We start from the raw sequence: 15,649 nt of genomic DNA, 5'->3' as shown, positions 1-15,649 counted from the left end.
AGTAGCATTGTGGAGGCTCGAGGAGTTTACTTCACCTAGCTCGAGTATAATGTTTCGACTATAAATAGGGTGGCAGTAGGAAGATCAGTACAGTCGAGCCGTAGGGGCCTAGTGATGGTGATATCAGGTGGGATTAATATGGGACTTCGTTTGGTGATGGACATGTGTCATCGTCGCGCCAAACTCCTTTGCTCGAGCGGCGGCTATGATATAATAAACCTCGAGCAAGAGATGTAGTCGCCCTCTAACTTCGAACTTGGCCATATGATTTCGAGCACACGAATAGCTTGGTACGCATATTCACCTTCCTCGAGCAATATAAGTGGCTTCATGTGTTCATGAGGGAGTCGAGTGCTCGACCAAGGGAGCGAGTGTGTAGCTTTGACTAGGAGAGCGAGTAAGTAGCTCAACCGAGGGAGGAAATGAGTAGCTCGACCAAGGGAGCGAGTAAGTAGCTCGACCGAGGGAGGAAATGAGTAGCTCGACCAAGGGAACGAGTGAGTAGTTCGACCGAGGGAGGAAATGAGTAGCTCGGCCGAGGGAGGAAATGAGTAGCTCGACCAAGGGAGTGACATGACTAGCTCGACCAAGGGAGTGAGTTGGGTGGCTCGACCAAGGGAGTGACATGACTAGCTCGACCAAGGGAGCGAGGGAGTGACTCGAGAATACTAACTAGCACGAGGGAGTGCCCAAGAATATTTTTGTTCAAATGAAAAGCATGAGAATTATTTGTCGTGCCGCTCGAGAATATCATCAATTGACCGAAGATATCTTCGTGTTATGGAGACCGAGCAATTCGCCTATGTGACTCCCCTTTCATCCAATTAGCCCCACGCGTAACTCTTAATGTGGGACTTTCCTTCACATTGAGTGTTATGCGGAATTTCTCTTTTAAGAGTTGGTGAGCTCCAAGAGTTCGAGGGACATACATGAAACCTCCTCGAGATGACTTCGTCGAGGGGGGGGGGGATGGGACCTCCTTGAGGTGAGTGAGAGGCCGGTGACAGCAAGGAACTCGAGGGGCGTCTTGGACCTCGCTCGAGATGTCTCAGGGGCCAATGAGCCCCATGTATCTCGAGGGGTGCCTTGGACCTTACTCGAGATGTCTCAGGGGATAATGAGCCACATGTATCTCGAGAGGCGTCTTGGACCTCGCTCAAGATGTCTCAGGGGATAATGAGCCTCATATATCTCGAGGGGCATCTTGGACCTCGCTCGAGATGTCTCAGGGGATAATGAGCCCCATGCATCTCTAAGGGCATCTTGGACCTCGCTCGAGATGTCTCAGAGGATAATGAGCCCCATGTATCTCGAGGGGCGTCTTGGACCTCGCTCGAGATGTCTCAAGGGATAATGAGCCTCATGTATCTCGAGGGGCGTCTTGGACCTTGCTCGAGATGTCTCAGGGGATAATGAGCCCCATGTATCTCGAGGGGCGTCTTGGACCTCGCTCGAGACATCTTAGGGGATAATGAGCCCCATGTATCTCGAGGGGAATCTTGGACCTCACTCGAGACGTCTCAGGGGATATTGAGCCCCATGTATCTCGAGGGACATCATGGACCTCGCTCGAGATGTCTCAAGGGATAATGAGCCCCATGTATCTCGAGGGGTGTCGGGAAGCCGTAGCACTTGATGGGCATCGACTCCAGTAGTAGCATTTCGAGGAAGTTAGAAGACCTCGCTTCGAGGTTACCCAGGGGCCAATGAGCCCCAGGTAACTCGAGGAAGTTCAGAGACCTCGCTCGAGGTTACCCAGGGGCTGATGAGCCCCAGGTAACTCGAAGAAGTTCTGAGACCTCGCCCGAGGTTACCCAGGGGCCAATAAGTCCCAGGTAACTCGATGAAGTTCAAAGGCCTCGCTCGAGGTTACCTAGGGGCTGATGACGTAACTCGAGGAAGTTCTGAGACATCGCCCGAGGTTACCCAAGGGCCAATGAGCCCTAGGTAACTCGAGGAAGTTCAGAGACCTCGCTCGAGGTTACCCAAGGGCCAATGAGCCCTAGGTAACTCGAGGAAGTTCAGAGACCTCGCTCGAGGTTACCCAGGGGATGATGAGCCCCATATAACTCGAGGAAGTTCTGAGACCTCGCCCGAGGTTACCCAGGGGCCAATGAGCCCTAGGTAACTCGGGCAAGCGACCTCGCTCGAGGTTACCCAGGGGCCAATGATCCCTAGGTAACTCGAGGAAGTTCAGAGACCTCGCTCGAGGTTACCCATGGGCTGATGAGCCCCAAATAACTTGAGGAAGTTTTGAGACCTCGCCTGAGGTTACCCAGGGGCCAATGAGCCCTAGGTAACTCGGGGAAGCAACCTCGCTCGAGGTTACCCAGGGGCCCCTGGTTCACTCGAGGGGTATGACACCGTAGCTCTTGACGCGTGTCGATCTCAGCGGCGGCGGTGTCCGAGATATCCCCCACTCGATCTGGGTGAGGTGCCTAAAGGTAGGTCTTTGGCCGCCATCTGGACGTGAATTGCCAAGGGAGTTAAAGCTCCGGCGAGGAGAGGTTCTCATGGTGGCGCAGCTATACTCCAACACTGGGTTTAGCTGGACTTAAAATAAGCCCTGGGGGAGCGAGTGAGTAGATCAACCAAGGGAGCGAGGTGGTAGCTCGACCAACGGAGCGTGGGAGTAGCTCAACCAAGGGAGCGAGTGAATAGCTCAACCAAGGGAGCGAGGTGGTAGCTCGACCAAGGGAGCAAGTGAATAGCTCAACCAAGGGAGCGAGTGAGTAGCTCAACCGAGGCAGCAAGTAAGTAGCTCAACCCAGGGAGCGAGTGAATGGCTCAACCAAGGGAGCGAGGTGGTAGCTTGACCAAGGGAGCGTGGGAGTAGCTCAACCAATGGAGCCAGTGAATAGCTCAACCAAGGGAGCGAGTGAGTAGCTCAACCAAGGGAGCGAGTAAGTAGCTCAACCAAGGGAGCGAGGTGGTAGCTCGACCAAGGGAGCGTGGGAGTAGCTCAACCAAGGGAGCGAGTAAGTAGCTCAACCAAGGGAGCGAGTAAGTAGCTCAACCAAGGGAGCGTGGGAGTAGCTCAACTAAGGGAGCGAGTGAATAGCTCAACCAAGGGAGCGAGTGAGTAGCTCAACCAAGGGAGCGAGTAGGTAGCTCAACCAAGGGAGCGAGGTGGTAGCTCGACCAAGGGAGCGTGGGAGTAGCTCAACCAATGGAGCGAGTAAGTACCTCAACCAAGGGAGCGAGGTGGTAGCTCGACAAAGGGAGCGAGGTGGTAGCTCGACCAAGGAAGCGTGGGAGTAGCTCGACAAAGGGAGCGTGGGAGTAGCTCAACCAAGGGAGCGAGATGGTAGCTCGACCAAGGGAGCGTGGGAGTAGCTCAACCAAGGGAGCGAGTGAATAGCTCAACCAAGGGAGCGAGTGAGTAGCTCAACCAAGGGAGCGAGTAAGTACCTCGAGGGGAATCTTGAACCACGCTCAAGATATCTCAGGGACCAATGAGCCCCATGTATCTCGAGAGGCATCTCGGAGCAACTGCTATGATTAGGCGAACTTCCTCAACCTCGTCATGGAGCTAATAAGCCCTATGACTTTGAGGAGAGTCTAACGGCCTTGTTGGAAGAGCTTTTGTACTTAGAATATATTTCTTCAAGTAAGACAAATACATGATTCTTGACCTTAACGAGGAGTTGGTGGCCTAGGGGTCGAGGAGCTGTCATATTGGAGGTCCTTACTCGACTCGAGCGAGGTCATCTCGAACTTGCATGAATGTTCGTAGGTTGTATTAGAGGACCTCTACGACCTATGTTGGGGATGGACGTCCATGAGCGTTCGAGGGCTTGATGAGGGGACCTTTATGAACTATGTTTTTCCATACTGGCTGACTTGATAGAGCGGTCGACTTCGGTCTTGTATGAACGACGTGAGCACACTCAGGTAGTTGTGACCTTTTGTTTGACGATCCCCACAGACGGCGCCAACCTATTTCGGGTAAAAACTTATAATATGATATTTGGGGAGTCGTCTTGAGTTGTGCCCACATCCATTTCGACCAGGCCTCGTTTGGTCGGCTACAGTTCTGCAAAACAAGGAAACCTACCCGGGGGGGTGCCCCAGGAACGCCCCTCCGACGCTCAAGTCAGTAAATAACTTTGTGGAGGGAGAAAATAGTGAGAAAAGTTCTCTAGTGATAGAGATTAGATAACTGAGTAATGGGGATGCGTTCCCTATTTATAGAGAGTTGTTCCATATGTAAACTGCAATTTGTATTGCCAACAGGGGTATTTTCGTCCCTTCAGAAACCTACCCCGAGGGGTGCCCCGGGAACGCCCCTCCGACGCTCAAGTCAGTAAATAACTTTGTGGAGGGAGAAAGTAGTGAGAAAAGTTCTCCAGTGATAGAGATTAGATACCTGAGTTATGGGGATGCGTTCCCTATTTATAGAGAGTTGTTCCATATGTAAACTGCAATTTGTATTGCCAACAGGGGTATTTTCGTCCCTTCAGTGATTTTGAGCCTAGCAAGACTATAGGCTATTATGTGAGGTTTGGTTCCCGGTGAGGGTATTTTCTCCTTGTCACATATTATTGGGCTCGCCATATTTTAGGCCCAAACAAGTACTTTATTAATATTCAATTATTATAATTTTTACTAATATGTAATGAAAGATATTTAATAATGATAATGATTTTTAAATATAATCATGATCTGAACTGATCTGATCTAAAATTATTTTTTCTGATCTGATTTGATTTGATCTGATCTGATTAGATCTGAAATAAGCAAAAATAAGGTGAACTAAACATAGCCATAGTCAATAGGTGCAGCAACAAATAATGGAATCCAAAAACAGTAAAAAATAAGTCAATCTTTGACCAGTATGCTTAAAATAACTTATACTTTGGTTAACTAATAATCAAAACTTACTTAGATGTTTGCTTCTAATAGATTCCATCGGTAAACAACCTATTATTATAAGTAATTCCTCCCCATGTCAATTTTTACTAGTTTAAATTATTAATTTTCAATTTTATTTTATTTCTAAAAAACTCCCTCTTCTCCTCTCCCCCACCCCTCCTTCAAGGTTTCACCTCAATCAAGACCGTCTTAAACATTTTGGAGGCCTTTTTCTAATCTTAGGATTAGGCCCTTAATATCAATTTTTTTGCAACTTATATGACGAAGAACTTTTATAATATTACAATTATATATTTATGTTCTTGCAAATTGAAAAATCAAAATCTCAAACTCATTTAAAATCGTATATAACAACTCAATATAGAACCAAGCTGTTAATAATGTTCTACTTAATTACAAAGATTACATTAATATTTTTTATACCTCACCCTAAAAAAGTACTCCCTCCTTTTCGAATTAAATGCAACAAATAATCAACTTTTACGCATGTCGAGACATTATTTTGACCACAAATAATTACATATAATTAAAAATTATAACAATTACGTTTTATGAAAGTACGTCATGAGACGAATCTTACAAGATCCCACTTGACTATATTTTTTATTATGTATAAATTACAAGTCTTAGTCAAAGTGAATAGTAAAAAAGTGAAATTATTGCATTTAATTCGGTATGGAGGAAGTACCAAAAAAAAAAAGATTTATGTGATGATTTGATGAAGTAGATGAACCTGTTGAAGAATTGAAAAAAAAAGTAAAGGAAATAGTGGAAAAGTAGGTAAGAAATGTTGAGAAGATTAGTCGAACTCATGCTCAGGCTCCAAGAATATACCAAAAAGAATAAAAAAAATAAGAGTAAAAGGAAATAGTGGAAGAATAAGTAAGAAATGTTCTAGAGATGAGACGAACTCGTATGCGCATACTCCCTACTCTGCTAGCCTTTATAGTTGATTTTTTTTTTTTTTTGTCAATTCAAAGTTGTTATTGATAACAAAAAAAGGGAGTAGTGGTACAACCTATAAACACCACGGGACAAGAACAAAGGAAAGAGCTCCCCTTACCTTCTAGGAAGGGCTTGTGAGCATCAAACCAAAATCCTAGCCCTGCTAACTCTACTACCTAGCAGAGATACATAAACTTTAGTTTTATGTTTTCCGCTGCAAATTTCTGAATAAGCCGATATGTTATCACACGGACAATAATGCTTTGATGATTCTCTGAGTTTTATATTGAAAAGGTAATTTGTAAAAGAGAGAATTATCGAGGTGTTACAAAACTATAGTAACCTAGAAGAGTGAACCAAAACTAGGCTTGTTGATTGATGTTCGAGATTTTACTGGGCGGGCAGATATTTTTCAATCATTTTTTATATTTGCGGTGAGACTTTCCTACTTACTCCGTTCTAAAATAAATGGAACACTTATCTCAAAAAGCCTTCACATAAAAAGAGAGAAGTGATTCATTTAAGAATAACTCAAAGTGTGTTAAGATTTATTCAAGGATTTTCAAGTATAATAAAACGAGAAATTAGTAAATATATTTCTTTATAAAACAAGATTATAGATATACATCTGAATATCTAATACCTAAACAAAACATATTTTAAATAAAATAAGTAATTTATATTATTTTTTCGGATGCGGTGTGTTACGAGCTTTACCCAATTTTACTCCAGGAGGAACATAATATTGTTTATGCCATGACCAAACTTAAACCATTTGTAATAACAATATTAATTATATTTACACCATTTATCATTCGTTCTACAATATTAATAACAAATTGTATACAACGACTAATCTTACCACGTTTAATGTTCCTGACTTCCCTTTTGCAGTAATCATGCGCAAGGATACTTTAGGGTGGCCCGAATCTTGAGATCCACCTTAGTTGTTTCTTTCCTTTTTCAAAAAAAAAAATAACAAATTTTATACTACTATTTCCAGAAAACAACATAAAATTTTCATTTTTTTTATTATTTATTGAAAAACATAATTACTTTATTTAATTGCAAAAATGGCTATCATTTATATAGGATAGTTTTATATACAGAAAAAAAAAGCTAAATACATCAAACCTATTAAAAGACTAACCTACCCTTTCTAAAATTTAACCCACCTAAAACAAATTACCCACCCTCACCCTCACCCTCACGCCAAGACCGACATCTCCACCACTCCTCCTCACCTGCGAATCTGCAGCAGCGTTCGCGAGACGACAGTGGTGCCACGCTGACCCACGCGACGACCCACCTTCCTCTTCGTGCGACGCGACGACCACCATCATCCTTTTACTTCCCGTGCGACGCGTCGACCACCGTCGTTTATTTCGTCGGCAACTGCTCATCGGCGGGAGCATCCACCACCTAAGGTAATTTTCTTGAAATAATCTTTAATTATATAGTTCTTGTAGATTTGATTTGATTCTTGAATTGGATGTTCTTTGATTGAGATTTTTGGTGATTGTTTGTTTGAAGAGAACTTATACTATTGAAATAGAGTATTTTTGCTGAATTACCTACTGAATTAGAGCATGTTTTATTGTTTGTTTACTGAAACCATTTATTTGCATTTACAGCAACTACAAACTTCTGAATTCTGAAACTTGCAATTTACCAATGTTTCTGAATTCTGAAACTTGAAAGTTGGAGAAATTTCCACTGCTATTTCACTGCTAAAATGCATAAATGATGAAAGGAGAAGAAATTTTCAATGCTATTTCACAAACACCGAAACTAATTAGTACAACGAACAATAATATACACTTGAACTAGCAGATTATAGCGAAACCTTCCCAACTTAAGACCATCAGCAATGCACTGGAAAGGCATAACCTGAACACCGGCAATAAACTAAATGATCAGGATGAGACCACGAGAGGCAACATGAATGACAATGGCTATACCAACGCAAGGTTTGGTTTTATACTGTAGAGTCAGTTTTCTTTCCAATCTGACTTTTCAGTAGTTTTTATTTTTGTTCTTATACGAGTCTCACTTTGTAATCTTTTCATGCTCCTAGAGGGACAACAGCCTCTACATTTATGGTTGCCAAGTAACAATCAAAAGAACCTCCCAAAATCCCATCATAGGCAGGATAATACATGATGCTACACCACTTGTATACATTTTACACTACTTGTATGTGTCTTCTGAACTTGTAATCTGAACTTGAAATTTGCCCAGTTCATATTTTTCTTGGTTTTTTTAAGCTTTCTTGCTCTGAACTTGATGTATATAGCACATTGAGTTTTCGTTCTTTATGTTATCTACACTACTTGTATAAATTGATCAAAGGAACCCACTAGAATATCATCTGGGTGGTCGCACTTTTTTTCCCAAATATTAAGATGTTGATTTTTTATTTGTGAAATTAGATGTTGATTTTATTAAGCAGGGTATTCTTTCTTTGTCAAACATATATTGATTGGTTGTCATTAAGGAAGTGTTATAATTTGTATGGAACGAACAGTGTCCTACATGGTTGTGAGCATATTATTATGTGCAATAAGACTTGAGAAACATTTACTTCTTTTTAATTATAAATATGATGGTAAATCAGATTGACGATACGTGCCAATTTTTCCAAATTCTTCTCTCGTTAATTTTGCAACCCAAGTATGCCACTTATTATACTTACCTACTTTGTGGTTGTGTTTGCTCCTCCATTCATTCACAAAAACCTTCCAAATACCTTCCTCTACTTGAGCACCCACAACTTGAAAAGGACAATGATTTTTTTTTGTTCCCGTTCCTTTCCTCCTATTACGATTCTCTTTCAAAGATATAAATCTTCTATAAGGACCACCTCTTTCACATCTCAAATACACACGGTTGCTAAAAGAATTCTGCACATAAAACCAAATCTTACACTCCTTTCCGATTTCTCTCACCCATTCCTCCAACTCTTGACGATTCTTAAAACTTTGATCGGTTTTAAAATAATGACTAGTGTCTGCTGAGTGAACATGTAAATCACCTTCGGTCAATATTTAATAAGCAAAATGATCATACTGTTAGGGGTGTCATCTATCGCAACTGATCTTTACAAAGTTGAAATTGATTAACACACGGTTGTACTCCAAATATTGTATGAAAATCAATAAGTCAAAGATTATTAGGTGTAATTTCTAAAAATGACTCCTATTTATTTACTAACCTTTTTTAGTTAGTAACCAGTGAATTAAAATTATCATATCATTTACCATGTCAAACATACATAAGTTGCAATATTAACTCTAAAACCTTTATAATATAAGTAAAGAATCAAATAAAAGGGGGGTCATCTATGATAAATGACCCCTCTTTAGGGGGGACATCTATAACAAATGACCCCCTTATATGGGATCTCATTCCCCATTATAGTACATATAATTGCAGTCTGAAAAATATAAAATATGACCTAATACTTTGAATAATATGACAATAATTTAAAATTTAAGCAATATGAGTACTCACCGAACTGTTGGTATTATTATTTATTAAAGCGACCTCCATAGTTGCAGCGACTAGAGAGTATTAACGTGGTAAAAGTAAAAGTGTTTGTGGTAACTGAAAATTCTCAATTTTGCTTAATAGCTGTGAAATTAAATTATGAAATTTAACATATAAGTAACCAGTATAAAGGATAAGTTTCTTTACAAATCTATATCGTGCATTTTGATCTCAACTAAAAAGATGAGAAGAAAAAACAAGATAAATGAATATTTTTTTCTAACTTTTCGCTGCATATTTTTTTATGATAATGATGGGGCTGGGATTCTTTCATTGAATATGAAGGGTAAAATACATACATATATGATTTAGTTTACATTACAATTGACAGCTGAAATTACAGGCACAACGCCCATCTAGAAAGAACGACACTAGATAAAAATCTCACGCATTCTCTCGATGGACTTAATACAAGAATACTACTTGATCATTTGTTACTGATTCTTGGTGTTTGGCCATCCAAAGAGATTAACAGATGATGGCCATCCAATTCTTTTATTTTTTTAGCTATGGAGCTTGTCAGTGGGGGTGAGCAGTGAGCTTCACGCTAAGATTTCCAAGTGCAGGTTGCTATTACTTTAATTCTCACCTGCAAACAAAATTAGAAGAGTGGCGTGAATTCCCTGCAAACAGAACTCTTCTGTTTCGAAAAAACAAGAAGCCCTGCGTTTGTCGTTTGTTTTTAATTATTAAAACAAAATTATAATTAACCATAGTTAAGTTAGATATAATATTAGATGTTGTATTTAGCCTTTTTTTTTGCTGTATATAGCACTTATGTTAATTGAAAATCCCTCCACGTCATATTATAAAAATATAGGTTTCAAAATTTTTAAACCAATATGTCTCCACACTAGCACAAATTAACTAAGAGGCAGGTTAGTAAATTCACTTTTAATTGGATGATTAGTCAGGTTTTAAGTAGATTAAGCTAACTATAATTGCTTAAATTATGATTTCACTTGGTGTAAATTTTTTTTGGTACGCCATTAAAATGGAAAATTGAAATTAGGAGGCTACCATGTAAATATTTTTGTAATGTAGTTTTTACCGACAATTCCTGCATCAGCGTTTTGTTTTTAATTTTCTGCGTTTTAGGAACATGATGTTCAATTCTATGTGGTCGTGTCGTCTTGAGAGTTGAGAGACCACTTACAAATTTGTGCAGCAAAAGACCCACCTCCGCCGCTGTTAAAAACACATAACTTTGTGTTTTCCTTGGTAATTTATTTCACCTTCATTCTTGTTTCCTGATTTTCTCTTCTAATATTTGGGTTTTGTTTAATTTAAGGTAGATATTCTATTCTTGATATTTTCGAACATTGTAGATTTATCTACTAATTAGTTGGTTGCCATTCAAATTTGGACATTACATGATTTTCACCCTTACATCTAATAACTGACATTCGCAAATGTTATTTTGTTTTATAGAGGAATTTTCTTGTTTTATGTTGCTTCGTTTTGTTTATAAGTATGATGATCAACTATTTGGTGTTATCTGCATGTTTCAGTCAGTGTCTTTCTGATGTTGTATAGTATTTGAGTTATTTTTATCCATTTATTTGTATCAGAAAATTGTTGGGGGTGGAAAAAGTTTATGGGGTTATGCTTTGCAGTACAAAGCCAAATCCTCTGAAAGTTTTCCGAGCTAAATATTGGAGACTGCTTCATAGTGTTCATAATATAGCTGCTTCTAGTAGGGTCACTCGTTCTAAGATAGAGAATAATCAATGTCTTAGCAAACTGTCGAAATCCGGTGAACTCGATGAAGCTCGCCAATTATTCGATGCAATGCCTGAACGGGATGAGTTTAGCTGGAATATTATTATTTCTGGGTATGCCAGTGCAAGTAGGTTTAGTGAAGCTAGAAAGATCTTTAATGAGTCCCCATATAAGAGTTCCATCACTTGGAATGCTTTAATATCCGGGTATTGTCGACATGGGTATGGAAACAATGCGTTCGAGTTGTTTTGGCAAATGCAATATGGTGGCTTCAAACCCACAGAGTTCACTGTGGCTAGTATTCTTGGATCATTTTCAAAATCGGGGTATCTCCTTCAGGGTAAACAGCTCCATTCTTATGCTGTAAAAACTCAGTTGGATGTTAATATCTTTGTAGTTACTTCCCTTGTGGATATGTATGCCAAGTACTGTTGCATCTTAGAAGCTGAATGTGTTTTCCAGACATTTCCTGGCATGAAAAATCATGTTTTTTGGACTGCCATGCTCACAGGTTACTCTCAGAACGGACATGGGCATAAAGCAATTGAGTGCTTCCGAGACATGCACTTAGAAGGAATGAAATCCAATCAGTTCGCTTTTTCTAGCATTTTGACTGCTTGTACCTCCATTCAGGCTCTGGAATTTGGGCAACAAGTACATTGTTGGTTAATTAAGTGTGGCTTAGGGGATAATATATATGTTCAAAGTTCTTTGCTTGATATGTATGCAAAGTGTGGGAATTTGGATAAGGCAAGTTATATTCTTGAAAGTTTGGAAGTTGACAATGTGATTGCTTGGAATTCCATGATAGCTGGCTGTGTAAGAGAAGGATTTGCAGAAGAAGCATTGTCGTACTTTAAGATGATGCATTCTCGAGGTATGAATATTGACGCGTTTACTCTTCCTATCATTATGAAAAACTTTGCATCCAAATCTAGTGTTCAGGTTGCAAGGTCTATCCACTGCTTAGCTGTCAAAACTGGATATGCGTGTTACAATCATGTGAGCAATGCTCTAGTTGACTTGTATGGTAAACAAGGAAATTTAGACTGCGCGAGTAAAATCTTTAATGAATTGTCTGACAAGGACATTGTGTCGTGGACTTCCCTCATCTCGAGCTATTCTTGTAATGGTTGCAATGAAGAAGCAATAAAATTATTCTGTGTCATGAGACTGGCAGGGGTATATCTGGATGAAGTGTTGTGCTCTAGCATATTAGGTGCCTGTGCTGAACTAACTGTTCTGGATTTAGGGCAGCAGGTACATGCAACCTTCATCAAAGCAGGCTTTATGTCATCCTTATTACTTAACAATTCCCTTCTTGCTTTGTATGGAAAATGTGGATGCATAGAAGAAGCATTTTGCGTCTTTGATTCAATGCAAATGCGAGATCTGATTTCTTGGACAGCAATTATTGTTGGCTATGCACAGAACGGTCGGGCAATGGACTCAATAAAGTTCCACGAGAAGATGCTAGGAAGTGGGATCATACCTGATTCAGTGTCATTTCTTGGCTTATTGTTTGCTTGTAGCCACGCTGGACTAGTTGACAAAGGTAAATACTATTTTGAATCCATGGATAAGATCTATGGTATAAAACCAGGCCCACAGCACTATGGATGCATGATTGACCTGCTAGGGCGATCTGGGCATTGGGCAGAAGTCAAGATAATGCTAAATCAGATGGAAGTGCCACCAGATGCGAGCATATGGAAGGCATTACTTGCTGCATGTAGAGTACATAGTAACGCAGACTTGGCAGAGAGAGCAGCAAAGAACCTCTTTAAATTGGAACCGCAGAATGCTGTTCCTTATATTTTGCTTGCTAATATATACTCTGCAGCTGGCAGATGGATAGAAGCTGCAAAAGTTCGAAGATTGATGAGATCAAAAGCTATCAATAAGGAGCGTGGTTGTAGTTGGATTGAGATGGAAGGTAAAGTGCACACCTTTGTATCTGCTGATAGAAGTCACCCACAAATTGTCGAGATTTACTCAAAGGTTCATGAGATTATTAAGCTAATTAAAAAGGCTGGATATGTACCAGACACAAATTTTTCTCTCCATGACACAGATGAGAAGGGCAAGGAACTTGGTCTTGTCTATCACAGTGAAAAGCTGGCAGTTGCATTTGCACTTCTTGTCTTACCTCCTGGGTTGCCTGTCCGAATTTTCAAAAACATAAGAGTATGTGGGGATTGCCATACTGCTATGAAATTTATATCGGAAGTTTTCAAGCGGTATATTATATTAAGAGATACAAACCGTTTCCATCATTTTAAAGGAGGAACATGTTCCTGTAATGATTATTGGTAGATGTACATCTGCTCTATAGCCAAACTCTTTCTCCTCGAAATTGAATCCTTTTCAGGGCAGACTGCTTCTGTACTGGAATGTCTTGCTTGAACTGCCTGCAATCATCTTGGTTGTGGGTGTAAGAGATTTTCAAAACTTTTTTGCTGATGCAAAGTGCAGGTCAAACAATGCCAGGCTTCTATATATGGATGAAAGCCTAGGCACTACAAAGTCAACTATAGGATGCGCCATATTTATATGAAGTTAGAAGGTGAGGTATATGATTTCATTCTCTCGCATTAGTCATTATGGTTCAGCTCAAAGATTGAGAGGCTTTATTATACTGTTTGTACTTTTCTTCCAGGAGGACTACTAATTTCTGTGGTGCATATATCTTCTGATTGCTTTAGGATAAACTGTCTAGTAAAGCTGTCCCTGTTTGAAATTCTCATTATAGTACCATAATCCTTAAAAGGGCTTTCCCTCTTCTGGAAAAGGTAACCTTTGATTGGGATTACAGTGTAGCCTAGGCTTTTATCATACTTTAATTCCTCAGCCCAAACAAAGTTGCTTTTATGCGTTCTGGGTGGCATTCCTCCATGTTTGTTACTTATTATACAATGTGTTTATTGTTACTGGCATACTTCTGTAGACTACGTCTGCCATGTTGAACACCAGGCTACCACAAAGGTGATTCTTGACAATGATATCTTTTTTCTTGCTAGATTTCTTCAACAATCTATGTTGCTCTTGTGGTCGTATCTTTCATTCTTTTACATTTAATGGTTCTTTTGCCATTAGAGAGACACTCATTATCTGCAAAAATAATTCTTGAGAGCTTTTTTGTTTTCAATTCTATGTAGATGTTCTTTTTTTTCTTTTTCATGTAGACTGGTGCAATTTATTGATACAAACAAGTGCTGAAATATTGAAATAGTTAGTGGCTTTACATTCTGATGATGCATCCTCAGGAGCTTCCAACGGTTAATATAGCTGTCACCAGAGCTCCCTTCGTGAGTTGCAATCCCATAAGGTGTGTGTAAACTTCCCGTTCGTTGTAATAATCTGAGGAACTTTCACCCCCTGTGAAAGAAGCTAAGAATGCTACAAAAGCTTGAGAAGCTAAAAATGCTACAAAAGACGAGCGTAAAAGAGATGATGAACAAATTTTGTTGAGGATTTACCAGTGTATTGGTAAAACTATCATCCTAACTTGAGTGTAAAAGAGTCACCCAGTATGCTTGATTTTGTTCTTATAGGCGTATTATTGAGAATGTAGTTTTTTTTAGTCTATTGTATTATAAAATTTATGAGAATTCATCTTTTTTCCGTATGTAATTGTCTGTATCTCAATCAGGTAAAGGAAAAATGCAATCAAGTTTTTTTTTGGGCAAAAATGTTGCAAGCCAAAGAAAACGGGAGGTTTGGGGATGAGAGATTGTCTTATGTGGAATTAGGCTGCTATAGGGAAGTATATTTGGCAGATTTCACAACAAAAGGAAGATGTAAATTAATATTACTATTTTAATAATTAGATTTAATAATATAAAAATATTTAGTAATAAAAATAATGATTGGGTTGGACCGCGAAAATTACATCATAAACCGTCTTGACGCGATTTGATTGGTTTAATGGCTAAAAAAGTGGGTTTATTTGTGCTTTGACCTAAACCATGTTCCTCCTAATAATAATAATTATTAAAGCTATAATAAACAAAATAATATATTGAAACAACAATAATAATAATACTTAATAGTACTGATATAAATTTAAATAATAATAATAATAATAAGAGTAATTAGTAAAATAAATTATACCAACATAATAATAATATTTAACAAAATGGTTATAAAAGAATGAAGCTGAACTGAAGTGAACTGATTGGAGCTGAACTGAATTGAACCGAACTGAAAATAAGCTATGGAGAACAGACCTTAAGTGCTCCAATTTTCCTAAAACTTGCAGCGTTTGGAAAATTTGCAAGTGCTCGTATGACTAGTGCTTTGATGAAAAGTATTTAGCGCACTTTTCGACCGCAACACTTAGGTTTTTTTTACTAGTGTTTATTTGGTTGGAAAATTATTTTCCATGTGAGATACTGTTCAAGCAAAAATGCTAAAATATCATTAAATTAGTTTTCAATTGTTAGGTTGCTTACTAGAAAACTAAAAAAGAAACAAGAAATTTGAAGGAGAGGAGATGAATGAGTGATATAAAAGTGGAAGGTAAGAAATAGAAAAGAACATGTAGCATTGCTTCTTT

At 39.3% G+C, this 15,649-nt stretch overlaps 1 protein-coding gene across 12 annotated transcripts; it reads left to right on the top strand.

Annotated features, from left to right (window-relative positions):
- Window positions 1-6,980: 6,980 nt before the first annotated feature.
- Window positions 6,981-14,910, top strand: LOC104884940 (pentatricopeptide repeat-containing protein At2g03880, mitochondrial). 12 transcript variants are annotated; one of them, XR_008967158.1, is made up of 4 exons: window positions 6,981-7,247; window positions 7,654-7,790; window positions 10,941-13,657; window positions 14,744-14,910. XR_008967158.1 is itself a non-coding variant. In XM_019247717.3 (4 exons), the coding sequence occupies exons 2-4, from the start codon at window positions 7,762-7,764 to the stop codon at window positions 13,405-13,407; spliced, it is 2,325 nt and encodes a 774-aa protein (XP_019103262.2). In that variant the 5' UTR covers window positions 6,981-7,247; window positions 7,654-7,761; the 3' UTR covers window positions 13,408-14,719. The 12 variants fall into 12 exon arrangements, 7 of the variants coding, with proteins under 7 accessions (XP_019103262.2, XP_048491628.1, XP_010667947.2 ...); XR_002039063.3 differs by lacking the exon at window positions 14,744-14,910 and adding an exon at window positions 14,358-14,719; XR_002039059.3 differs by lacking the exon at window positions 14,744-14,910 and adding an exon at window positions 13,751-14,719.
- The last annotated feature ends 739 nt before the right edge of the window (window positions 14,911-15,649 follow it).

Source organism: Beta vulgaris, chromosome 8 (assembly GCF_026745355.1).
Source record: "Beta vulgaris subsp. vulgaris cultivar EL10 chromosome 8, EL10.2, whole genome shotgun sequence".
In the NCBI taxonomy this organism is placed as follows: Eukaryota; Viridiplantae; Streptophyta; class Magnoliopsida; order Caryophyllales; family Amaranthaceae; genus Beta; species Beta vulgaris.
The sequence above is the reverse complement of the archived record's forward strand: the minus strand, read 5'-3'. Positions and strand labels throughout refer to the sequence as shown.

Excerpts from the sequence above, each read along its gene's own strand:
- LOC104884940 (XM_010669645.4), top strand. The coding sequence starts at position 7,762 with ATGAATGACAATGGCTATACCAACGCAAG. Across the intron at positions 7,791-10,940 it reads AATGGCTATACCAACGCAAG|AAAATTGTTGGGGGTGGAAA; the intron begins GTTTGGTTTTAT and ends TATTTGTATCAG.